Source organism: Tinamus guttatus, unplaced genomic scaffold, assembly GCF_059628265.1.
Source record: "Tinamus guttatus ecotype Peru unplaced genomic scaffold, ASM5962826v1 Tinamus_guttatus_pri_ptg000012l, whole genome shotgun sequence".
NCBI classification, from domain to species: domain Eukaryota; kingdom Metazoa; phylum Chordata; class Aves; order Tinamiformes; family Tinamidae; genus Tinamus; species Tinamus guttatus.
The window spans coordinates 569,112-596,287 of NW_028288546.1; the positions used below are offsets into that span (position 1 = coordinate 569,112).

At 32.7% G+C, this 27,176-nt stretch overlaps 1 protein-coding gene across 3 annotated transcripts in view; it reads left to right on the forward strand.

Moving 5' to 3' along the window:
* Positions 1-27,176, forward strand: part of CSMD3 (CUB and Sushi multiple domains 3) — a 574,767-nt gene that overhangs the window by 427,399 nt on the left and 120,192 nt on the right. For all 3 annotated transcript variants that reach the window (XM_088523156.1, XM_088523167.1, XM_088523178.1), the window contains one exon: positions 13,504-13,620. In XM_088523156.1, the coding sequence (XP_088379282.1) occupies positions 13,504-13,620 (117 nt within the window). The remainder of the gene's footprint in view (positions 1-13,503; positions 13,621-27,176) is intronic.

Here is a 27,176-nt window from a genome sequence, read left to right on the forward strand (position 1 = left end):
AGAATATCAGTTAACCTTCTGTGCATGTGATCCCTGGGAAGATTTAGCCTTGAAATGCACCGAAGATCAATCCTTCAAAATTTCATGCATATGAGTAATGCTACTCACTTCAGGAATCTCCTGACTTTAATGATGATAGGAATAACTCGAGCATAAACAAGACAGTTAAAGAATTTATTTATTAAAGATGCCATGATTGTGTTTATTCATGCTGCTATCTATGTTTTCAAAGCTATCTGATTATCTTAACATTGAACATGTTCACTAGAAAGCACTTCACTTGGAAGGCAAAGACTGCAATTTTACTAAAAGAAAAAATCTTTCAGTGGGTAATGGAAAGTTATCCTTGATTCCAACTAGACTATTTTTTATCTGAATGAACAGGGCCTTGTTTTAAAGATGGTGGGCCCTAGCCATCTGTAGTATGTGCTAAAAAAGTTATAATAATGTTATAAGTTTCAGAAAGATATAGTACAGTGCTATTGCTCGGCACTTCAGAAGAGAAAGTGCACAAGGAAGAGAGAAATATTACTACTGGGTATTCTGACTTTGCTTGTGCTTGAACGTTCCAAGTAGGGCAGAGAAAAGGTTGGGAGAACCTTCAGTGCTCCAGAAGTCTCTCTAGTGTCTAGGGACAAGGTTCATACCACACAGAATCAAACTTGTAAGGATAGACAATGTCATTCAAAAAAGCACAGACAAGCCTCTAAGAGAATTTGTGTCAATAATATTTGATCATTTGACATAAAGATCATTAGATAAAGCCCATAAATATTAGTAAATTGTATTAGTAAAAACTTAAATTATAAAAATAGTAAAAAATAATAAATAAAAATTCTAGTATCAGGGTGAAGATGAGTGGTGCAAAATTAGATCATGTTAAGTGTTTTTTTGCAATGAATGCTGATTTTTTTTCACTGAATCTCATCATGTCATCAAATCTCATGAGTTATTCTCATTCTGAATAACTTGAAATAACTAAATAACAGTCATGAGAGAGAGTAGATGAGTTTGGATCACCTTAGAACAGAAGGGAGTCATGGGGTTTGTTTCTAAGATCTAGCCTTTTATATAAACCATAGGTAGTATTTCCTTATCCATTCATAATTAAAATTATGACTATGACTATTTTATATTAGAAGAACAATCTTTTAGGAAAGCTTTTAAAATGCCTGTTCAATCAAGCCCTAAAGGAAGATTGCTGTTTGGATCTGGGCAGGCTTCAGCCTGCTGCCTGATAAATTGCTCAGTTTGTCAAGACACACTTTTGTGGAAATATGCAAAACTAGGAAATATGAGTATCTACAGACCCTAAAAGTCAACCACTGATGTTTTGGATTTAGAGAAAAGCTGAGTAGGAGCTATCAGGATCAGAAGAAATACTAGAAGAAAACATTCAGTGCATTAAGTAGTTGTTTCCACTTCTGTACCTTTGCACACACAACATTTTTAAAGCCTAATCCTATGTGCATTTGGCATGACTTGCATTTGGTTAAAATCATTATTTAAAGTGACCTTGAGCCTCTCCAATAAGTGTGGATCATCAACCAAATCATTGGCTTCATTCTCTTATGAACACATGCAAAGATTATCCAGGCTAATATGCTAAGCTATTTGGCATTTGACGGTAGATGTTAAAAACAGGATGTAATTAACATATGTAGATAAAATGTTGGTGTGGCAAAGATAGAGTTTAATGCTTTCTCTTAGCTTCACCAACTGTAGATAATTTTAAATTTTTGGTAGCAAGCAACAGTTGTTTGCAGAATATCAGAAAGACCCATAGTGGGAAATCATAGTCAGGGCTGAGTGTAAAATCTTGTTCCTAACAGAGAAGAAAGCTTCTGACACCAACAAATACTGTTGCATTTCATTTCAGTAGGTTAGAAATACATTAAATAAATAAATAAAATCTGTGCTTCCAAATATGTTCATGTGAAAGATATAACAAACAATTTCAGATAATGTCATAAACTGGTTGTGACATGGCTTATTCTCTGTGCTCTTTGTAACAAAATGGTCTCAAAACATTCATACACACTGTCTGTCACAAGATATATAAAAAGTTTTAGCATTATAGGTATTTCTTATAAAGCAATTCTGTGCTATTATTAAAAGAATACATATGATATATTAAAAACAACAGAAACATTCTCAGTTATGATTGCTACAATAAATTATATTTCCTAGTCCTGTGGACAGCAGTACATAATTATATACCACAGTTGTGGTAGTTTAGTGATTAAAGACCCTGCTGAAGGCTAGATGCATAAGCAGGATGAGGAGGGAGAGCAGAACTTAAGTAACTGCATGTTCATATCTCAGCCTTAGGACCTGGAGGATGATTCACATTATTAGGATCTGGGAAGGGGCATCCTGCTGCCTCATTGTCTCCGAAGTAAATGTCGTCCTGCAAACTGAAATGTCAGAAGGAATGCCTGTTTTTTGTTTGGACTCTCATACTGACTCTTGCTTTCCCTTGTGCTGAGTCCTACTTTTCCTTGTGTCCATTTTTTTTTTCTTTCCTATCTATATGAACTTGTAAAAGCTATTTCGGAGGGGTCAGGTCGGGTTTATATCTGAAATCTTTGAGGGTGGAAGACTGCACAAAAAAAAATTAATCATATTTGTTATCTTGTAATATATTAACTGTTGACAGCTTTCTCATCAGTCATGCACTATTGATTATTTAATTAGAGTCTTTATGTGTGACATTTTTATGCATTTTTTTGTGTAGTAATACTATGATTTCTTATGCACTAATTGCATACCAGTGTGGTCTCTTAAAATTCTAGTCAGTCCATTATTTACATGGTAAATCATAGTCGAACTGAATATTTTTTCCAAGATGCATGAAAAATATTGAAATTATCACTTTAACCCTTGTTGGCTGTGTTATAAAAATAGGGAAATTTCTTGATATAGGCACAGACACAAATCTACGTATAAGAAGATACAAAACAAAGGCATGTTAGGCTAAAATACTTTCTTGGGTGATTTCTGATTAAAATTGGTAAAGACAGGATTTCTAGGTAATCTTTAGGTAACATAATTTATAATTCTTCATAATATTCAAGTACATTAAGCAACATTCATGTAATAATTGACATACGCTGATCAATTTTATATAGGTAAAAATTAAGGCACTTGCATATCTATTATTTTTGGTGCAATGATTTTAATCAAAGCAGTTGGAACTTTCATTTCATATTTGTCCTATTCTGCACTTTTGGAGTGGAAATGTAGAATCCTTGATTGTATTCCCACATCCTCAGCTATCATATCTAAGCAATTAAAAATAAAATTTTGAAAGGTACAGAAGAATTTTTAGAAGCGTAACACTCATTAACTTCCATCTGTGGTATTCAACATATTCATCTTTATTAAAAAGGCAACCAATGCCGAATTACCTAGTTTTAATAGAAATAACATATATAAGTGAGATCAGGGTCACACTTTATTGTAAAACTAGCAGAGATGGAGAATAGTAGCTGTATTTGGGTTGACTACAGTTACTGCACATTAAAATGTTTTGTTAAAACACAAATTAGTCCTTCTTTTATTTTTTAGATTTATTTTCTTCAGCTGATTTTTGCTGTTGTAGATTTATTTCTTTTGCAAGAAAAATACCTCAGCCTGAAATTTTGAGAATGACATGAGTTCAAATAGCTGGACTTTGTGCAATAGAGTGCAACACAAATTACTGAGAGAATTACTCTTTACAAAAATGCAAAGGCCAGCCTGAGTCACCACCCAATTATGTCGATATAAGCACTAAAAACATAGTAGAGAACCCTTATAAGAGGTGGCACAAGTGATGTTTAAAGTAAAGGAGGTCATTTCCCTCTGCTTCAAGCCTGATGCTTCTAGTTAAAAGAAATTTATTCCTATTCATTTTACATTTGAGTTATTCTTAGCTAAATGATATTACAGAATAAGATTCATTAATTGCCATGGACATGTGAACAAGTTCTTCTACCCATTCTTGGATTTGGCTGTTATTATTATTATTATTTGTCTTATTACTGTAATATCTACTTCAGAAGCCTTTCTTAAATGAGCTTTCAGACATGCTATAGCAGTAATTTTTGTATACTGTATACTTTAATCATGTACTATCATGCTTACACTACATCATTGAATAGGAAAATAAAAATTTCAGGGAGGTGAACTTACGCTTACACCATAAAAACAAGAAAGGGACAAGATAGATGTATTTATCTGAAAGCTATTAGGTAGTTCACTTAAATCTTCGTAAATAAAAGCTATAAAGCCACTAGTTTAAAAAAAAAAAAAAAAAAAAAAACTATAGCCCCCTGCATTGACTGTATTTATGACAGTGTGCAATGTTACAGATTACTTATTAGTTATTTCCTATAACTTTGTGTTCACAACTTAAAGGTGTGGATGAACTGTGAGAAGAGACCCTTTAAGTTAATAAAAACTCTTTTTGAATTAAACAATAGTATAACATGTATGTGTATTATGTGTATGTGTATAATTAATGTGGTGCTTATATGTATAAAAGTCATTGGTCATTATAAATAATAACTGATGTGGCAATTATGTTACAATAAATGGAAAGTAGGACTTGGAAATCTAACACTCAAAAGTAAGCCTGCTATCAATATGAGAATGGGTTTGGTATGTTTTCAGCTGTGATATTATTTATTGTTGTGGTCAAGAGAGGCAGTTATTCTTTGTTTTGATTTGATTTAATGATAATAAATAGTTGCTTAGTGGCTGAAACTATAGCCAATTTCAACTTTAAACCTATCTATAACTGATGAGGTAGGGCCTCTATTCCATCTGTTTACTAGTTTGGAAGTGTGTAAGGAATAGGTGAGACAACAGCAGAAGGCAAAGTATCCTCTTACAGTGAATGAAGTTGAATGTTCTTGTGAGGAATTCGATTTTTTGTTTCATGGTAATGTTCCAAAGTAATGTTCAATTTAACCACTTAACCAGCATGCCTGGTTAAGTTACCATGTTGACTGCTAATGGTGCATTTGCTTGTTGTCCAGGTTGAGACATCTGTTTTATAGAATCAGATAAACTATGACTCAAGGACTTACAAGTAGAATTGAAGTCAGTTAGGGTTGTGTTTTGAATATGGAGAATGGTACTCAAGTGCTACATATTCTAGGCTACATCCTAATAGTTGGATGTGAATTTAAGAATTTCTAAGAAAATATCGAGGACTGTTATGTTATGTTATGTTATGTTATGTTATGTTATGTTATGTTATGACTGAGATATCATCTGAAAACTGAATTCTTGTTCCCAAACTTCCACTGGTCACAATTAGATGTTAATTTAATTTAGTGAAGGAAATATTAGAATGGAAGGAAAATTAGAAAGAAAAGTAATTTCGGTTAGGTACACCTTGGTTTTTGTAGCCTTAGTTTTTTATTTTTCTTAGTGCAAAAATGTGTCTGAAATCAAGCTTTGTGTATCAGTGCAATATCTTTATTTATGGAAAAAATATATATAGGAATACATGTAGGAATATGTAGCATGGAACTTTGCTAATACTGAGAATAGTAAGTAAATGATAAAATATGTAAATTAACTGTCATGCGTTTTCTAAATCGTTTAGTGATAAAGGCATAAGAAAGCAAATGAAAGTGCAGAATGAACTCTGATTTCTTTGCTTTAGAATACTGCTTATTGGTATTCTTCTGTTTTGTTTGTTTGCTTTGAATATTTAAATTTTCAAGAGATTGAAAGGTATTACTATTTTTGTTACAAAAGAAATCTATTCCACCATGTATTTTAAGCTGAAGAATAGCTTTTAGCACCATTTCAAGTAAATACATGTTTGATTCTGTTCTAAATTTTGGCACCTAGGGACATACTGTTTCTTGAATTTTTTTTTAGAACAGGCACAGTGCTACAGAGTATTTTGCTCTCAGAATGAAAAAATCTTTACTGTATATTTACACAGATAAACAGATAAACAAATATTTATTTTCCAAAGATTACATGACACTGAAGTAGGATGAGATTATATTGGCATAAATCAGAAATGAAGGTAAGGTGATTAATTAATTACTGGAATTAAAGAAACTGATCCAAACATCTGTGCTGGTTATCTCTGATGAACATACATATTTCTAACTTCACCTGCAGCAGAAGTTTCTATATTCTCACTCTTGTCTTTTTAGACAGTAACCCATTCAACTAGAAGAAGGCGGGATATTATATGTATGATTGTACGTAACTCATATTTCCTCTTTTTCACTAGTCTTTTTTTTTTTTTTTTAATAACTTTACAATACCCATGAGCTGTCACAACAGAGCCTTGGTGAGGGTTCTGTGCAATGGAAAGAGAAAATCAGAAACTAATATCCTGCAATGTTTTAAATGGAATTTAATTTATCTTTTTCTTCCTGGCTGGGCCATGTAATCAACCTGCTTAATGTATGCTAAAAAAGATAATCTACAGATTAAGGAGAGAAACTCCTTAATTTTAAATCTTATTGGCTTGATGTTTTATTGCTAAGCAGCATAAAATAACTTTTCTCTGACCTCTCGCTCTTTTGAAGAAAGCATTCCCAACTTGTTTTTAGGTAATCACTGGAATCTTTTTGTTATATGGTTCTACTTTATTTGCTGAATGGTAGTGCTAGCAGAAATTAATATATGAATCATAAATCTGTCTAATGCAGATTTATGACTTTCAACTACTGCAGAAGTTCAGTGTCATTGTTATGAATTAAAAAGATTCCATTTCCTTCTGTGGAGTACAGCATTGTTGTTTTTCTATTGCTTTTATAATCCTTTACTAATTTCTAGTTTAACACTCTACTTTTGTAGTGTAACAGGAAATGTATTGATTTGTTCTTGAACTAATTTTTAATATACATTCCAATATTAAACTAGACTTACAGTTTAGAGCACATGTAAAGCACAGAGAAGTTTAGTGATGCTTTAATTATCCCCAGTTCAAACATTAGTGGTCTAGTTAACATGTTTTTATTGATTTTATTTCATCTTTAATATAAGAGTATAAAATAAATGTAGAAACAGCTGTCCTAAAGCAGAATAGATTTTTTCAATGAGAGAAAGAATGACAATGACGTGCTCAGAAAGTGCCAAAACTGACCATAATGAACTCAGATTTGATACCCCAGGAATAAAGGAAAACAAAAATATGAAATTAATCTTGAACTTTATATGAGGAGCTGTATCAAACTGAGAAAGCTCATTAAAATAAATTTGAAGACAGCAACAAAAAGGTAAACTTAGGTGGTAATCTTTTAGAAACATGATGGTAGAGCCTTGCCAATCATAAGGAAACTAAAATCTCAAAACATGTAGTGAAACAGTGGAGTAAAGGAATCTCTTAGGAATTAAAAGATGTTAGGAATATATATATATGTATATATTTAAAAATACATTAAACAATATATATATTATACAAAGTATAATAATATATTACATATTAAAATATATTTTGAAATGTAAGAAAAGCAGGAAACTTATGTATTAAAGTGTAAATAGAATATCAAGGCCAAAACACACGAAGAGGTAATTTCAAGAAAGCCAAGTAAATTATTTATGCTTAGTAGTGAGAAGATGAGAGAGGTCCTGCACTACAGGCCATTCCTTTGGCTACAAAGAACTGGGTCAATATGGAAGCTGTTGAAGTGATATTGAAGCAAGGCAATCAGACAAACAAGCAAATTTCTAGAATTAGATAGTATTCTCTGTGGATGTCTGAAAGAACCTAGATATGAAATGTAAGTACGGATGAATAGGGTGTATTAACGTCTCTGCCAAAAATGGTAGGTGATGAATGTGTCAAAAATCTTTTCTGAAGTACAAGATTTTTTTTTAGTCTGATCTCTTTTCATATTTATTTTTCAACACTCTGCATATTAGCTAAGCATTAGCTCTTTCAAGAGTGTGCATTATGGCATGTTATGGAGATCCAGGGCTTGTATCAGCTGGAGCCTAATATCTGAGGTGTACTGTGAAACTGGAGAGAGTTTATGTGGTGGCACTTCACCATCCTTCAGCTTGCTGGGAACGCAAGCCAGAAGGACTTTTGATCCCATTCCTTGTTTCAGAGGCATTAAAAATTTAACATTAAACATTAAAAATAATAAATACATACATCTTCATCTACTGCAGAAGGTCAAACGTAGGGTTAAGTCAAATCTAATCCCATAATCCCATCAAATTCTAGGGTTCTTGTTTGAGGCCTACATAAGATACATATATCTCTTTCAAAACTTGAAAAGAAAAAAATGTGTACATGGCACATCACTTGAGAATCTAGGAGACTATAGCACTTCAGAGCTTAATTTGTACCACTGTTACTTGGTGAATTTTTTTTCTTACCAAAATTTTTTTTCTGTATTAATAAAAAAAAATAAAATAGTTAATTATCTACAATTTATCTATTTTGTATATATACATTTGTTAAACAGTGATTAACAGGATTCCTAATTTCAACCTAATTTCAACTAGATTTTTAGTTTTATCACTGCAATTATTAAAGGGTGAAACATGTGAGTTTAATAGCTGTCTAGTTATGTTTAACTGTTTTGACATCTAAATTAAGTAGACTGCAATAAAAATTTCTGATATGTATCTGTACCCTGCTATTTAGAAATGGAAATACTGTATGGAAAAAAAAAGATTGGAATCATAAAAGTGGACTCTAAATTCTCAAGTTTTCTCTGATTTTCTCTTTAGCAGTTTTACAACTTAAGTAGGAGCACAGCATTTTGTCTTTATGCTTCTGTACTCTGTTGCCCACATAAAATGGACATGAATTAACTCAGCCACAGATAGAAATAGAGCAATTTCTAATTTCCAGGAATTTTCATTGTTTAAAATAAGAAAAGAGAAGAAAAAGAAATGAGGAAATTGAAAGTTTTGCTAGCAGCCTATACACTAGAGGAGACATCAGCTATGATCACATTCTTTAGAGGAAAAAGTAGTATTTGACCCTTCTACACATATCACTTCCTATGAGAGGGTTCAATTCAGACTTTCCTTATACCCCTCTACAATGAGTAAATTTAATAAAATAATTTTAAGCAATGGATGATTTCATTATCTATGAAAATTATACAAAATCGTGCCATGGGAATATAATTGTCATTTAATAATCATTAATCATTAAAACATGAACAAACATTTTTAGGCTAAAACAATGTTTTTTTTTTTTTCTTGTATGTAAAAACACATCTTATACTTCAGCTGCATAGAATCTGTTTCATATATCCTTATAAAGATATTTATTTTTGTTTTAAATATTTCAAGGAATGGAAGCTGAAGCACATTCTTATATTAAGTTCTTTGGATTTGCTGATGTTGGTTTTAAATATAGAAAAGTCACAAACTGTTTTAAACTAATCATTTTCGAATATTTTTAATATACATTCACTTGAGCTTTACTCTCATTTTACAAGTTATAATTGATTGTCATCATTTAACATTTACAAGGACTGAAAAGATAAACAATGCTTCAATGGAATACTTCCATATTCCTTGTACTATTTCATTTTTAGCATTATTTTCCAGTTATATGATTGTATCATATTTTTATTATACATTTATTTCTAATGTATTTCTCTAAGCACCAAAGATCAACTAAAATATTTTTTTCTTTGAGATGGTTTTCTCCAAATCCGTCGTATTAGCAATATAATTTTAAATACTTGAGCACATTTACATTTTCAGATTGATCTGATTGTAAATAAAGTATCTGTAATTTTGTAGTCTGGAAGAAAACACGTGTGCCACTTACTTATACCTAACAAGATCTCTTTTGCATCAAATATGTATTTTTGTTTCTTATGTGATGTATCAGTTACTATATTGCTTTCCTTTACTCATCTATCAGCCTTGACTATACAACTATATGAAACCAATACAGCTGGCAAAACTGGCCACCAGGGTTAAAAAAAGATAGACAAAATGAAATTTTACTATCTAGTGCTTACTTTCTAGCAAAGAAAGCAGGCATCATTGTAAAAATAGATCATGTTACCAATAATCATTTTTCTTCACTTAATCATTTAGGCTATGTAAATATTCCATATATGTAATAGATACTGTAAATTGTAATTATTCTACTCTCTAGGTTGGGTTTTGAAATAGTGACCTGCTAAATAAAAAATCAGTATCCTATTATCAGGTCTTCAAGTCATATTGTCCTCTTTTTGCTGAGTTTATGCAGTTATTCTTTTTTTTAATTTTTTTTTTGAAGGTGGTAATCAAATTTGTCTGCATGATATGAAGCCATATTGTACCATTTATTTTTAGATTGTATTTCCCATTGATTCCACTGAGGAATGCTGCTTAAAAATGGATGGTGCAATATGGCACTTAGAATTTCCCATTACAATTATTGGAATTAGATCTTTTGTACTTCTGTATTGGAAGTATTCGATCTTCAAAAGATGAAGAGATCTGAGGTTGACTCTCTATGTTCGTGTAGTCTGTTCTCTACAGTTCTTTGCTAAAGGTGTGTGTGCGTGTTTTGTTATTGTTATGCTGGAAAGGCATGATAGAAAACATGAGCAATGAGCACTAGGTTGGGGATTTTAACTCTGTTCTTGTTCTTGTGGATGGTGAAAAAAAATCCCTATTTATTTTTTAGTAATAACTAGAGATTTGTAGTGTATGGGGATCCATCATTTTGGTTCTCTGTAGCGATCATATAGATACCTTTTAAGTCTTGTGTACAGTGAACTGTAAGCAAAGAAGTCACTCCTTTTTAAGATATGGTAATCCATTTTATACTGCAATTTCTGTTTAGTAGTTGTACAATTTATTGCTTTGACAAACTAAGAGGCATGAAAGGCATGAATAGTAATGATAAAGATAGGATGTTTTTCCAGATAAAAACATTTACCGATTGAAGATGCAGAAAAGGTGATGCTTGACTTGTTGTGATACTGAGGTTTTTTCAAGAGCTTCAAAGTGCTATTTTCCAAGAGGAGATACCATTCTTTGACTCTCAGACCCTTACATTCTTATCACATTGTTATCACAGTCAGCTGCTCCTATTAGTGTACAAATGATGAAATGGAAAATGGAGCAAGAATTGCATACCAAGTAGTATTTTTTTGTCAGAGAATATACTAAAAGAGAAGGAAATATGGAAACTCATAGTGTATTTCAAAATCTGGCTAAACAATATTAAAAAATAGTGACATACCATTGGAGAGTAACAGTAGATGATATAAATTGCCTTATGAACTTTCCTTTTTTGTTTGTTCCCCAAAGTTTGTTTATGTTCCCAAGGAAATATTATTCAGAATTTGATGCCTGCTTGTGTTAAATGCAGTGTAAATGTGATGGGCTTGTTAGAATTTTTACTGCAATCAAATCTTTTAATATACAGCCTAATAATTAGACCTATGGATTTTCACATTATTTCAGATTTTATTTTATTTTTTTCAAGAAATGAAACAAAGGAAAGTCAATGGGAAGTATTGTGGTAGTTGGTTTATTATATCCATCCAAACAACAAGATATTCCCCAGAGGAAATACTATTGTTATGTCAGAGTAATATATATAACACTCTATACTTATGGTTTCATGATCCTAGTTCTAGCTTTGATTTTTTGAATGTTTAGTCCTGTTTCTATTAGAGAAACTATGTAACTATCTTTCCTTAAAAAGAAATGTAAGAATATTCGCTAAACTCTATGGGTTTACTAAAACAAATCCATGAAATAAACCTCTTTGTTCTCCCTGACATTCAAACAAATCTGGGAGAAGAGTCTTACTGCTGTGAGAACTAGATGATTTACAATGTAAAGATTTAGTAAGACTAAACATTTTCTCAGTTTGTTAAGGACAACTGTTTATATCTTGAACATATGTCTTAAATAAATGAATAGGGATGCAAACAAATAAAAGAAAACCCGGAACTTCTCTCCTAGCATCAGTGGACTTGGCTCCTTGAAATACATTGCTGCTTTCAAAGACTTTAGATCTCTTACTCTCTGCCTCTTAAGAGCAACATGATTGATGCCTTTCACCTTGTGAAGCAGGACAATGGAGGGCAGTTATGCTTATAGGTTTTATTTTGGAGAGGGAAATAAAAAAAGAAAAGGTTTAAATTTTTAGAAAACTTACTGGCTATTGAGAGGAATAGAGGCAAGTTATGAGTTGCTGCAGATTCCCCTTTGCATAAACCAGAGTGATAGATAGTTCATTGGCATGTTATAGCCTGTCGACTGCTCCATTGGGAAGCTGCACCCGGAGCCATGCTGCCTACCCTGTGCTGTATCTATTGACTCCTTAGGCCACCAGGTATGTGCCTGTCACATAGACAGAGCAGGCACATGTTCCTCTCATGGAGCTCAGGTGAAGGAGCAGAAAAGTTTAAGCTAATCTTCATAATGCAGTGCTAAGTAACAGAGAGATTTAGTCAAACCAAGAAAAAAAGAAAGAAAAAGTAAGTAAAAAAATACGGCAAGCCACTGCCAAATGCACCACACTTTTCCTTATTTTATATAATTCAGAAGGTATTAATACCTTGAGAGTATCTTACAAAGATACATGAAATCGTGGAATTTTTTATGTTCACCAACATAAACACTGAGCAGTAGTAGAGCATATTTTAGAAAATCATTTAAGTCTTCTTAACAGAAGATATAAATTTACTAAGTGGATAATGGATCCCATTAAACTCATTTAAGTTGTTTCATAGTCCAATTTGCAGTTAGAAGACATAATCTGAAGAGATACCATAGTCATGGCAATAGATTGAATTTCTAAATTAAAGTGTATATGAGAAGCAGGTCCTATTCATAAGAAATTACTAGCAATTATTGCTAGCAACAGTTTCACATAAATGTACCGGACCATCTGATATACCTGTAAAAGCATTACTTCATGCTTGACAATTTTCAGTAATACCAAGCGCCAGCATTTATGGTCAACCTTAGAAAAATATGTTGTTGCAGTAAATGGCATTGTTATTCATTCGCCATTATATCAACATTTATAGTTATTAAACTTAGAATTAACAAGATATTTGTCTAATAAGGAAAAGGGCTCTCAGGGGAAATAACATGTTATATGTCATGTTTAGTCAAGAAATACTGACTTTCTTATTTGCGTAGTTCAATACTTTATTTTGAATTATGATCCTATTGGCATGAGTAAGCATTTTACTAGTGTGCAGGACTGCATAATCTAACATCGTACAAATGTAAAACAGCTTTGAATTCTGTGAATAATAGCATATTGAGTAACTATAGCACAAAGAGCATCATTGTTTTATTAAGGTGATTGATAAATGATACAGAAAAATAATAACTGATCTGGAAAACTGCAGACTGTCATCAATTACCTTTGATGTATGAGAAGTTTGAGCATACTCAGTATTCACATAATACACAAATTTAATCTAGTGTAGAATATAATAAAATTTACTGTAATAGTATATATCAACATGCAACAAATCAAGTTGATAACTTTTTCTAAAGTTACCTTATTTGAAACTGTTTATCTTTACTTTCCAGCACCTTGTGGAAGCCGCTCAACAGGCTCTGAAGGCACTGTATTATCACCAAACTATCCAAAAAATTATAGTGTTGGTCACAACTGTGTTTATTCTATTACTGTTCCAAAGGAATTTGGTAAGTAGATCTAGTCTCATTCATATCCTTTTATTTTTTTTTTGCCTTCATATTTTCAACACTTTTGAATAAATTATATGATCATTTTATATTAAACATACTAATGTGAAAAAACTGCTTTAAACTGGTACTTCTATTTAATACTTCTGGTCAAACATTTTTGTTGACCAAACATCTGGTCAAACAGTGTTTATTCAATAGTTCCTATCTCAAAATCTCTAGGGCCAAAGTAATGGCCACATTTCTTAGTGATATCAGTTAGGGTGGTTCACTTAAGATCATGTGCCAAAACTCAAGAAGTGTAGCATAAATCAAGCAAATCCAGGCAAGCAGAGGAAGCAACATTTGTTTGGCTGGTCTGCAATAACATGGTGTTTTTGCTGCCTGTGGTGTCAGCTGATATTTTATTCCTCATTTTGACTCCTTTGTCAAAATTGTCCTTTGACATACTGAATATCATTTATTCTCTAAATATATGAGCTTTGGATTTATGCAGTCAATGCGTAAGACTTTATTCTAATTCACATTTACGGTTCCATTAACCTCATAAAAGATGCCTGAGGATGTGAATGGGTATTTTGTTTTTGTTTTGTTTTATTATGTTTTAGATAATCTAGGAAAGTTTAATCCCCATCATTTCCTTCAAAAGGGATGCTTATTTTACAACCAACAAGTTACAATACAAGAGTTACAACTACTGTAACAAAGAATTTGTTTAAAATGTTAATGCTCTGTACTTTGTATATTCTTTGCCATTCTGGATGGAAACATAATTTTGCTACCTCCTGAAATCATAAGATAAGTAACTAGAAACAGAAACATAATTCCCATAATAAAACATTTAAATAGAAAAACAAACTCCACACAGTTACCTAAATCCTTATATGCAGTGTTCGGCTTAGCTACTTGAAATAATTTGGCATATATTCATTTTCTTTCTATACTAAGTATACTAAGAACAATAATAAATTTGGTTCTTTCCCACTGCTGATCAGAAAAAAATGAAAAATGCTTTGAAGAATAGAAATCGTGACTTATAATCCTGTTAAACTGTCATGAAAGGAGTCAGTGAAGTTTACAGAGATGATTATGATAGTTTTTTGTCCCTCCTCTTTGCTCGTTTTCCTTGTTCTTTTTCTTATGCAAATTGTTTTTTTGATGACGACACCAAGAAGCTGTAGAATATACTATGGAAAAAATTAATCTGCCTTTGTGGATGATGCCAGGAGATACAATCACTACCCATAGATTTGTCAGAGATCATGGCACAACAAATTCTAAATCAAAGAATCAAGATAGATTTTTTGGGAGAATGAAACGGTACTCTAGAGAAGTTACTGACATAATATATTTTTAATTAATTCTCCTAGAGACCTAGAAAAAGCAGGAAAAAAAATGTGGTTCTTCTTATGTAAACTTCCTTGTGTTGTTGACTTTAGATATGAAATGCAACACTAAAATATTTGTTGAGCAGAATCTCTTCAAGAACTACTTTTACGTGCCGAATAGTATATGATACCATAAAATTGAGCAAAAAAAAAAAAGAGTTTAAAAAAGCTAAATCAGTGTTAATATAGAGACAAAAACATTGGACTAGCATATTAACCACATATGAGGGAACTCACTGCTCTGAACTAGTTGTTGGTGTCCAGATGTGTCTTCAAATCCAAATTTTCAAGTATTCACACCTCAAATTCTCAATCAAAAATCAATGCAGAGTAGATTTTATTTCCATGTTTTATTATTCTGCCATGTGGAATCACAGTTGCAGTATTTCATATCATGACAGGTTTAAGTTGGAAGATAAATGATTCACAAAAGCACACACTATGCCACAGGCAAAGTCTTTTGTAAACATGGAAGCCTTATCTTCCTTGACACTCTCCCACTGATATTTTAAAGTGGTGTAATGGGCATTACTTGCCTAGTGCTGAAATGCAGGACTGATTACAATTTAAAAGGGATATTTAAGATTTCTTTGTTTCCCTGATGCACATGAATTAATTTATATGCTCTATTATGCTCAATAATGTAATTTATTTTAAAACTAATTTTATTAGTAGCAAAATAAATAACCTCATCTTGCCTCAGCAAGTGGCTTTTCTTTCTGTTACAGAAAAGAATATATATTAAACATACAATGTTGACCCTTTCTCTTTTTCATATGCTATTTATATTTTGACAATGACAAGTACCTGTAGAATATACCATGAAAGTATGTAGTAGGTATGAGGTGCCATAAGATAAATATGGCATCATACTATCAGAAAAATAGTATTCAGTGTGATATATTTCACTTTGTGGCCACTGAGAAATGAATATTTTATTTGTTTAATTAGTATTATAAAACATTTTAAAAAGAATTGTCTTTTTTTACCTGCCTCCCTACAAAGAAGTTAGGAGTATGTGCATATAATATTACAAGGTTTGACTTCTATGGAGAATGTGCATTTGTTTCTCATTTGCAGCAAAATACGCTAAATTTAGCAACATTCTGCTGAATGGGAAGAAGAGGTCATCCTTACTGCATCAAATACGCTGCCACAGACAGGAATCTTATTCTGTTTCTTACTCTTTCAAAGTCAGTGGAACCGTTGATAGGAATGTATTGTTCAAACCACAATTCCTAGTCAATGAAATCTTGGCACCACAGAGACTTCTCCAAAATTATAAAGCTATATTTTAAAAACATAAATCTCTTACATTTTTGCATATATGATTACAGAAATTTATCATAAAGACAGAAAAGATTACTGTATTACAGGACACAGCATATAAACACTAAAAATAGTAGAAATACAAGATGAATCATTTAATACAAAAATGTAAGGAAAGTCAATTTAGTTGAATATGATGGCTGGTTAGATGAAAAGGATGATATTTCAGTTTTCTGATTTATTTACTCATTTTTTTCAACTATCTAGCAATGTTGAGGGTATTCATACAAACAATTCCTATTAACAGTAGTAAGAAGTACTTGCTGCAAGGATAAAATCATTAAATGGTAGACATTTGAGCCCCATTTTCCTTTTTTTTTCCCCTCATTATTCTTTAAAATCTAATTTCCTATTGCTTTTTCTCTTTTTTAAGGCTATTCTGTTAGCGTGAGGTTTTCAAAGTGTCTTCTAATAGAATCCAAAATAATACACTGATGTTTAATAAATCCTTAAATGCATTCATTCCAAAATGCACATGCATCGTACTAGAAACAAATATTCTCGCTTCCTTGCCTCCCCCCCAAAAAAAAGAAAATGGGATGTTCTTTGTATGCATTCATTGCGCATTGAATAGTAACTGAATATACTTTTTTTTTGAATTGTTTAGATTAAACATATAAATAAACATATTTGTTTGATATTGACAATGTATTTTTAAGCCGTGGTTCATACTCCCTTTATTTATGGCTATACAGTAAGGAGCTCAAAAAAAAAAAAAAAAAAGTTAGTGGGGGGAAAGGAGGACAATGCAGCTCACTATATTATTAGTGTTTTAGCAAAGAAAAGGAAAGAACACCCAGATGATGAGCCAGAAACTAGAAAATTGAAAAATGTGTCTTCTGATGGACATAATACCCTCAGTGGAAAACTCGTCACCCATAACTGTGAGATTTAGAACCTTAAGAGTAAATGCAGTGATGTGAGTAAATGCAGTGATGTGACTTTTGTTACGAATCTGTGTAATCTAAGTAGGGATAGTCGGAATTCATGAGTGATATCTCATGAATATTGTTGCCCTTAAGTATTGCTGATGTATGTGCATACATACTTTTCACTTGCAGGCAAATCAAATATGTGTATTTAGACATAAATTAACCCTTGGGGTGTGATTGTTTGAATTTCAACTTAGATATCCTAGTCCAGCGTAGTGCCACAAAGATGATTAAAGGACCACAGCATCTATCGTATCAGGAAAGACTAAGCGAGATAGGCCTGTTTAGTCTGGAGAAGAGAAGTTTGAAAGAGGCTGGTTGATTAACATGTTGAACGTAGGGAGCACCCACCTGGATGCGACCCTGTGCCACATGCTCTAGGTGTTCCTGCTTGAGCAGAAGGGTTGGACTAAATGATCTCTAGAGGTCCCTTCCAACCTTAACCATTCTGTGATTCTGTGATCTAACTGTGAGAGTTAGGAGTCTAGTCTAAGTTACTCAAATGCTTGCTATAATGCAAAAGGAGAAATACGTATTTCCCTATCATGATTCATTCCATCTAAAGCATCTCTCTCTGCAGTTTTTGGAAGGAGATAAACTGCTTGTAATAAAAGGAAGAGCACGGACTCATTTTATCATATTTGTTCTGGCAACTATACATGGTTAAATGAATTAGAGAACATTTCTGCCTCTGAAATCTACATTAATCCAATATTCAGTTTTTATACACATAGCTTCATGCTTTTATCTTCCAGTAAAGATAGTGATTTCAGACATATTGAAGCTTCCATCCATTCATATAGGTGCTTGAATTTGGATGATTCAAATTCAAGATTTACATGGTGATTCTTCATCTTCAATCTAGCATGGGGACTAAATAAAATCTATATGTTATTATTAGGCATATGTTAGACAATCAGAAGATTGTTAGGTGATGGACTCCATCCAGATGCTCTACAGATGTTAAGGATGCCATGAACTACAGCCAGTTTGCACAGGGAATATGTAACTGATTTACATTGTTTTCTGGAAAAAAAAAACAAAAAAGTAAATAAAAAGAAGATAAAGACAGTATTGATTATATTTTGGAATTTTTTATGTTGCTGGTTTTTATCAAGTTTCTTTTCTAAAACATGCAACTAATGGACAATGAAGTGCTACTTAAGATATAAATATTTTTCTATACATTGAATTAAAATGAAAGAATTTTAAATTTAGCATTAAGAAAATTAACTCCAAATTGGTATATGCCATTCTTTTATTCAAAAAACAATTCTAATTTGAGACCAAGTTTATGTCATTCAGATGCTGCCTGTATATTTTAAAGAGATACTACAAGATCATTACACGTCACTTTCTGCTTATTTATGTTTATGAAAGGGTTGACTGGCAAGTTTTCTGTAAGAAAACTCACAGCTGGGGAGTGTTTCATTCACTGGCTCACAGCTGGGGAGTGTTTCATTCACTGGCTCTGTGCTTACCATGCTTGCCAAGTGAGCTGATGCTAATGCTAAAAGAAGAAGTCACCATAGAGTGACTTCTAAAGGAGATTAAACTATTCAATGTATTTTTTGAAGTGAGATTTGGAAACACTATTTTAGTTGCTTAATATCATTTGAAGTCACTTTTTTAATGCTGTTTTTATTAAAAAACCCTTTTCAATAAAAAATATTAATTTTGACTCAGATATTAATGATGTTTTAGAAAACAATAATGGCCAATTTAGTGCAGATCACTAAATAGCATAAGCTATAGAGTTTGACTGTGAAGATATGGCAAAAGAATATCTGCCGTTCTAATAGCTAAATAGCAAAGCAGAATGAAGATAAGATCACATCTGTGGTTTTCAAAGAAATGGATAGCTTCAAAATAAATAGAACGATTTGAGTCTAATTCCAATGAACTGATGAAGGATTTCTATAGCTTTTTTTTTCTTTTTCTCAGCAATGTGAGTCCAACTGTTCTAAATAGATATTTATCAAAACTTATTCACATAAAGTTAAAAGCTGTTATTAAAATAGTTGAAATTAGTTTAGGTTTCTTATTCCAGTTGACAGGAGACAGGAACTATACTACATTAGTAACTAACATGCTTTTTAATACATGCAACTATCCTGGAGTAGCATTTTTTTTCTGTAAAAAATATAATTTCTGTTATGTTCACTTCCTTGGAGAGGCCTGTACTAGGTACAGCCTACAAAGTACTTTGGTAGAACAATATAAGTAAAGAAGCTTATACTATCATTGATTATGCTTTTCTGACTTAAAAGTAATAATAATGAGGTTGGCATTTTCTGCTCTTAATCACTCTATGCATGAGGAGATTGCTTTCTCATTCTTCAGGTTGTACAGTATGGGGTTAATTAGGAGGTACTAGATTCCAGACTTCTGAGCTGCTGGCCTGCTAAGATTCGTAAGTGCTCCCCTACATGTGCATTAGATGAGAGCCTTATTTATCCTCTTTGTTGGAATAAAGCCACAGTCTGCCTCTGAATACACCTAGCTACATGTAAAGCTTGGAAGACAGCAGGTAAGGCAGAGCCTGACTCTTCAAGGATTAGGTAGTCTGTGGAAATCTGTAGTTCTGATCTTAATTCATAGGAATTACAGATAAAAAAACAATCAGGGCAAAGGAGTTACATCAACCTTTACTAGGAAAGAGCTCTTCTCAGTGCATGATTTTCCAGATTGAATTTTGTATGTTTTATCACATGAATACCCAGATTGAACAGGAATAGTGCTCCTATTCAGAATAAAGTATATTTGAGTGATAGGACCTCCTTCTCAGATAATAGAAATGAGGTTTCAAACTATTTCTAGTTAAAGAATTTATCTGCCTGATCTCAAACAAGTAGTTTAAAGACAAGACTATGCAAAAGTATGAAAAATGCAGCTTGTCCGAATTCTACCTCTACAAACAAATCAATACTTCACCTAAGCAAATAGTGTTCCGCTGGAGGGATTTGACCTCAGAGAGAAAGTCTTGGAAATAGCTCTTGCAGGTTCAGTAAGATGAGTGAATAGTTTTGACTGAACTGAACTAAATATTATTACTCTTAATTTAAATGACTTAATAACTTTAAAGTTAAATGTTATTTCTGTAATCAGGAAATGCAGAGAATTGGACCAGGTCTTTTTTTTTTCCCCTTGTGCTTCTCTGCCTTTATAGTTAAAAAAAAAAAAAAAAAAAGAAAAGGAAAATAGGACTTTCCTTGAGAGGTAGTAACACACAGTAGCGAGAGAATCACTGGCAAGTCATTTTGAGCCATTGCCAAATTTTGACCATCTTGATGTAGTCTGCTTGTGTCAGAGAGGAGTTATTTAGATTCAGGTATAATCAGTTATCATTTTGCAAAAATCTACTTACAAACTTTTTAAGGTTAGACCCTGTTCATGTAGTTACAATCCACATTTTTCACTTTTCCTCTTCATTGTATTCCTTTGGGTGTAAATAATGCTCTTTCAAGTAATTTTACCCATAGTAACTCAGAAGTTGGTGTTCCCCATTCTGGGAACACAGATGCAGTCCTCAAAAATTCGGAATTTCTCTCAGTGATTTCCTTGTACTTACCTTTGTTTAGAAAACAAACAAAAAGTTGTTGTCAACCTGCCCTTTGCTTAATTTACAATATGACAACAGGAACTCTAAGCAATGTTTACTTAGTGAGGGGAGCAGGTAGATTTCTTGGTTAAGTTGGCTGTTTATGTCCCAGTATTTATTTATAATCATTTAAAGAATATGTTTATATATACATACATTGAGTTATTGAGGTAAATTGTAGCTACCTTCTTAATTGCACCTAGTTTCAGAAAAAAAAAAAATCATTTAAAAATTTGGAATCCAGGTATTGGCACACATTTTGTGGCATAACATAAACTTTCATAAGTTTAGATTTTGAATATACTTTGCGAAGACATTTAAATTAGCAAAATAAGAGGAAATTTCTTTGCAGAGCATTTTTTGCTTAGAGAAAATGCTTATTTTCTGGTTAGGGAGTAGGTATGCAGAACCACCGCATGTGAAATCCGAATGGGGGTTTCTGCATAGGTTATGTTAGCTGTGCAGAAGTATGGAAGTAGACCATCTCATTACTGTGAATAAATTGCAGCAGAAGTAGCAGGAAAAACAGTATATATACATAGGTACTTGTACCTATGTAAATATGTGTGTCTATTATCACAGGGTGAAGCCTACCTGAAAGCACTTCTCAGCTAAATGAGACTTAGATTACATCTACCTGTCTCTGGATCATATTAGATTAGGTGATTCTTTTGTATACTAGGAAAACAAGGACACACAGATGAACTCTGTTATGGGTTATTGGCATGTTATTGCCATGGGGTGAGATCTACACAAAAACACGACTCAGATAAAAGATAAAATTATTCCAATATGTGCAGAAAAGAAACACAAAACCACAGAGAAGGTCTAAGACCAGGGTAGAAATGCCATGTGCAAGTATGAGGATGGCAGACAGGATTCCGACATGTTAAGTATTTGAATTAAGTGTCCCATTTCCCTGGGTCCATGGTTCTGGTAACAGCTTGCCTGGAGGATCTAGTCTTGTGGCTGGTGCGTGTGAATGTCATGTATGTCAGAGTAGAAATCTCAGAGAATAAAATTCTATCCAGCCACTGTAAGCACTCTGCTTTGTAATAGTTCTTGGAGTGTATCTATCTCCAGGGTGCTATCACACTCCAAATTCCCCTGTGATACTATGTACAAAAATGTTGATTTATTTTTCATGGTTTAGTCAACAAATCAAACTAGAATTTGTCACTCCACCTGTTCTTCCCTTTCCCTTGCCCGGTATCTATAATGGACTGTGCATCCTAAAACACACCAGTTTGATTATACCGGTTGGGTTATCTGTGCTATCAGTGCTGATGTCTTATCAAAATTATTGTTCTTGATGTTTTGAATAATGATTTAGAACATTGCACATCTGTTCTTGGTAATTTTTTTTCTTTTTAAAAATATTCTGCATTATCTTGAATTAAAGCAGAAAGTGAGAATTGGCTGCTAATACATATATTAAGTGAGCATATTCTGTTAGGACTGTGGAAGGCAAGAGTTTTCCAGTGATTACTGCATCCACTGATGCAAACGCTTATATTCATATTACTCCTGCCTAACTTTAATATCTTAAATGAGAAATTAGAAGCAAACAGACATACAGTGTATTTAAACCATTATACAAAGATGGACAGCTCCTTGAATTTAAGGTTGGTGCAGTTACTAACAGCAATATAACCCTAATTTAAATTTGTTGATGAAACATCTGAAAATAAATGGAATGAATACCACCTTCTGTAGGCCTTAAAATGCATTTAATCACTGAAGTTCTTACTGACATCAATTTTTTTACCCATTAAGACAATAAATAAGAAAAAAATATTACTATTAAGATGACTTTTTAAAAGCTCTTTTCAACTCTTCAATCTGGTTCTGTTTTCAGAATGTGTGAAATAGATAATGTAACATCGAAATTAAATTACTTATGTCTAATCATCAGTATTTTTCTTATTTTTCTTGAATCCTTGCAATTAGGAATAATGTTTTTGAGTTTCATCCATCCTATTAAAATTAAGAGTTTTATAATATGTAAATATGGGATCTAATATTGAATACTAGATAGGATTATGTATGGTTTGACTTTTAAATTTAGCAATAACTTATATTTATGGCATATTTTCTCATTATTCTGTGGCCTCCATTTCTCCAGAGATTCATGTATAAATGAGACTTCATAATTAAAGTGAAAGTGCTTGTCTTTCAGACTAATTTCAGTAAATCAAATTCTGCATTTACTTTGCAAAACTGCCATGTGGGTCTTAGATGAATGTTTCATGGACCCTATTCAAGGTAATAAATTTTACATGCAGTGCATTTATAATTCTGGTTTACTTTGTTCATTCAGAATGCATCTCACTGAAAACAAATAAATCTTCTTGATAAAACAAGCAAAGAGATGTAATCTATCATACTCTTTCTCAACCATGCTGCCATTAATTCCTCACAGCTGTTAAAAAAAAAGAAAAAAAAGAAAAAAAAAACAGAAAAAAACAATAGTAACCTTTACTACATACATATAAGTGAGTACAATCTTCTGCATAGTTAGGTTAATGCGTAGTTACAGTTTAGGCAGTGGCCAGATTAGACATTGGCTTTGTTTTACCATATACATCAAAAATACATATACCGTATGTATCAAAAAAAAAAAAAAAAAAAGAGGTCTTTTGGATATCTGGGAGAAGACTATTAGGCACAACTCTCATCGCTGGCTTTCTTTGTCACTGCTACAGCATCTGATATGGAAAAAGGCAAATATAGAGGGAGCAAATAGAAAATATTAGAATCATTTTCTTGATTTCAGAGGAGTTGTATAATGTATATTAGCTGAGACCATTTTCAAGATTACATTTTAAACACCAAAAACAAGAAGTCAAAGAAACTGTCCCTGAAGCAAGGTCTTTTTCTTTCAAGGATGAACTGAGGGGTTTTGTTTGTTTGTTTGCTTAGTTGTTTTGTGGGTTTTTTGTTTGTTTGTTTTGTTTTGTTTTGTTTTTTTGTTTTTTCCTTCCTGAATGGGATGTCAAATGAGAAGCAATAGACCTTTCTGGTAAAAAGTATATAGCGTAGGAGGTTGAAACAACATGATTTCAGTGAGTTCATACTGTCTGATAAGGTACGTCATACCGAAGACAAAATAAGAGATGATATGCCACCAGTTACCTTCTTAAAGAGAAGTTGTATTTAATCTAGCTTTAAATAACTTGCATCATGTTCATGTTCGCCTTTCAACGTTAATATATATTCAGAGATTGAGGAAATTAATAGAATATTGTTCTGGAGATATAAAGGTCATATAGAGATAGCTGTATAGATTGAAAAAAAAAAAAATGAGCAGAATCCAGACTATTGTTTCGAAAACTATTGCTTTGAAAAAGTTCTGTGAATAACCAAGTAGTCCTGGGCCCATTAGGAGAAGAAAGCACAGTGAGCAGTAACACCTCTGCTGCAAGATACCTGCGCCCGTCTGTTTTGATATGAGTGTCTACTGTGACTAAATGCAAGGATGCAGAGGGAGAATTTTAATCACTTTTTCTCTTTTTTCTTGTTTTGCCTTCTTTTCATCTATACTGCTTGTCATATAGAACAACATCACACAGGAGAAACCAGAAATAATTATATAAAATCAATATTTGAAAAATAGTGAAGGAAAATAATTATTTAGCTGTATATATTAGCTGGATAAATTAGTTAAGCTCTCTGTGTCTCTGTTTACCCATTGTAAAACAACATGGTATGGAAAGAAATCTTATGGAGATTAATCACATTTTTACTTAAGTAGTTAAGAACAAAAGAGTAGTGTGTAAACCTACAGTAAAATATTATGTTAGATGTTACACAAAGAAAATAAATCAAACTTAGTGAGAAACAAGGAATTGTTTTACACCATCCCATGTAATGACTTTAAACTCTTTCAAATTCTGCAAGATCTGTTTATTTTCTTGCAACTGTTGAATAGTTATCCATGGCATATCACAATATGATATGCAGTTTGCAGGCTAATGAAAACAAGTATTTCAAGAACAAGGAATGATCAGATTGTATGCTTTTCTGTAATTATGGTACCCTTTTCTATAATTTGGCAACATCTAATTCAGTTTATTTTGGCAGAGTTTTTTGGGTTTTTTTAATTATTATTTTATTTTAATCCTATATATAGTTTGAACCATAAAAATGTTTTTAATGATAGTATCACAAATGTATTTGTTCACATACCAAATTTACCTTGCACACTTATGTACTGTTAGAGCAGTGAACAAAAATCTTTCCCTGGAGTATTCTGTTCATTGTACACTTGAAGCTATTGCAAGTCTAAATAAAGAAATATAAGGACAGAGGGACAAAGGCTGAAAACATTCTTTTGAAAAAATGGGGAATTTTTTTTGTGGACATAGGAAAAAAAAAGGTAATTTAAAATAAATCTTGGAGCAGTTTGTATTTCCTTATAAATTTTCACAGTTCAAATAAATTGTCAACTAATGATTCTAATTCTAATTCTAATATGTCAACTAATAGTTCTGACAAGGTATGTAATTGGCTGATCTTCCAGCAGTAAGGGTTATTTTCTTCCTAAGACAAAAATGGTTGAAGGTTCTCTCTTCTGGTTGAGAAAACAGTTCAAAGTGTAATTATATGTATTGTATATAATGCATTTTAATTTGATCAGGTCCCTGTTTTTAATGTTTGTAATTTGTCAGTTACTAAGATCAGAGTTATGGATTTTTAGTAGCATTTGAGAAAATTATAATTGTCAATAGTTTAGTCAAATATGGAATGCTATTTCCAAACATGAAAAATGTATTGTTAACTTCAACATATTTGATTTTAATGTGCACACATAATTAGTTAATATAAAATGAATATAATCATGTTTGATTATTGCAGTTCTTTTTGATTGAAGGCATACTCCTTTCTGCTTGAAGAAGACAGCGTTATATATGATGTGTAATAATAAAATATAATAGGCAATCATAGAGTATTTTAAATAGTATTTATATTATTATTGTTTATTAGTATCTCTAGTATTTATTATATATTTATATCCATAATGTTTAAATTCTATATATTATATCCATAATGTTTAAAATAAAATTTACTTTCTTGACAGAAGCCTGGAGAAGAATGATAATTTATGTAAGGCTAAAACTCAGTTGATTTTAGGAGGGCAAGATATTTTTTAACTAGGAGAGTCATTTCCTGTTTCATTTTAGGAAGAGGCCTGTTTCCACTTCCCTGTGTTATAAGAAGTCCATCTGTTTTTGAGGAAGCATGTATGTCTTGTTCTCTACAATTTCATTTGTGTCTTCCTCATTCTAAACTTCTTGTAGTTCAGTGTTTCTAACAGTTCCTTCTGCTCCCAAGGACAATCTCTCTTTTCATACCTTCAGAGAAACATGTTTTTTCTTTTCAAACATGGGAAGATGCAGCACTCCCATCCTCTTCTCTCCCACTTATTTTGGAAATGAAGGGAAATGGTACGGAGAGTGAGGACAGGGCCAGGTTGTTTTCAGTCAATGCGTTCTTTACAGAAGAAAAACAAAGAGCACCAGGGAATGTCGTAGAAGAGCCTAGTCTGAACATCCCTGACTTTTGTGTTCAAGAGATAATACAGACTGTACAGAAAAGACATGTTTTCCCCTTGTTGAGAGAAGGCAAAGCAGAACTCTTCTGCCCTCCCTTCTTATCTGTCCCCAGCTCCTATGTGTTCTGCCAAGAAATGTGGGCTCCACTGGAGAGCACAATGTGTGAGACTATCTATGGATCATGACTAACTGGCAACAAAAGGCAAATAGGAAGACAGGGTCAGAGAGCACTTACAGAAACTTAACATCCACAAATCCATGGGCCCTGATGGGATGCAACCAAGAGTACTGCGGGAGCTGGTGGATGTTATTGCGAAGCCATTCTTCATAATCTTCAAAGGGTCCTGGAGAACAGGAGAGGTGCCAGAAGACTGGAAGAAAGTCAATGTCACACCAGTCTTCAAAAAAAGCAAGAAGGAGGACCCAGGCAACTACAGGCCAGTCAGTGTCACCTCCATCCCTGGAAAAGTCATGGAGCAACTCATCCTGGCTGTTGTCTCCAAACATATGGAGGACAAGAACATGCTCAAGAGTAGTTAGGATGGATTCACCAAGAGGAAAATCATGCTTGACTAACCTGACAGCCTTCTATAATGGAATGACCGGCTGGGTAGATGAGGGATGGATATGCATGTCATATACTTGAATTTCAGCAAGGCTTTTGACACAGTCCCTCAAAACAACCTCCTGGGCAAACTGTGGCAGTATGGGATAGGTGAGTAGACAGTGAGGTCGTTTAGGAAGTGGCTGG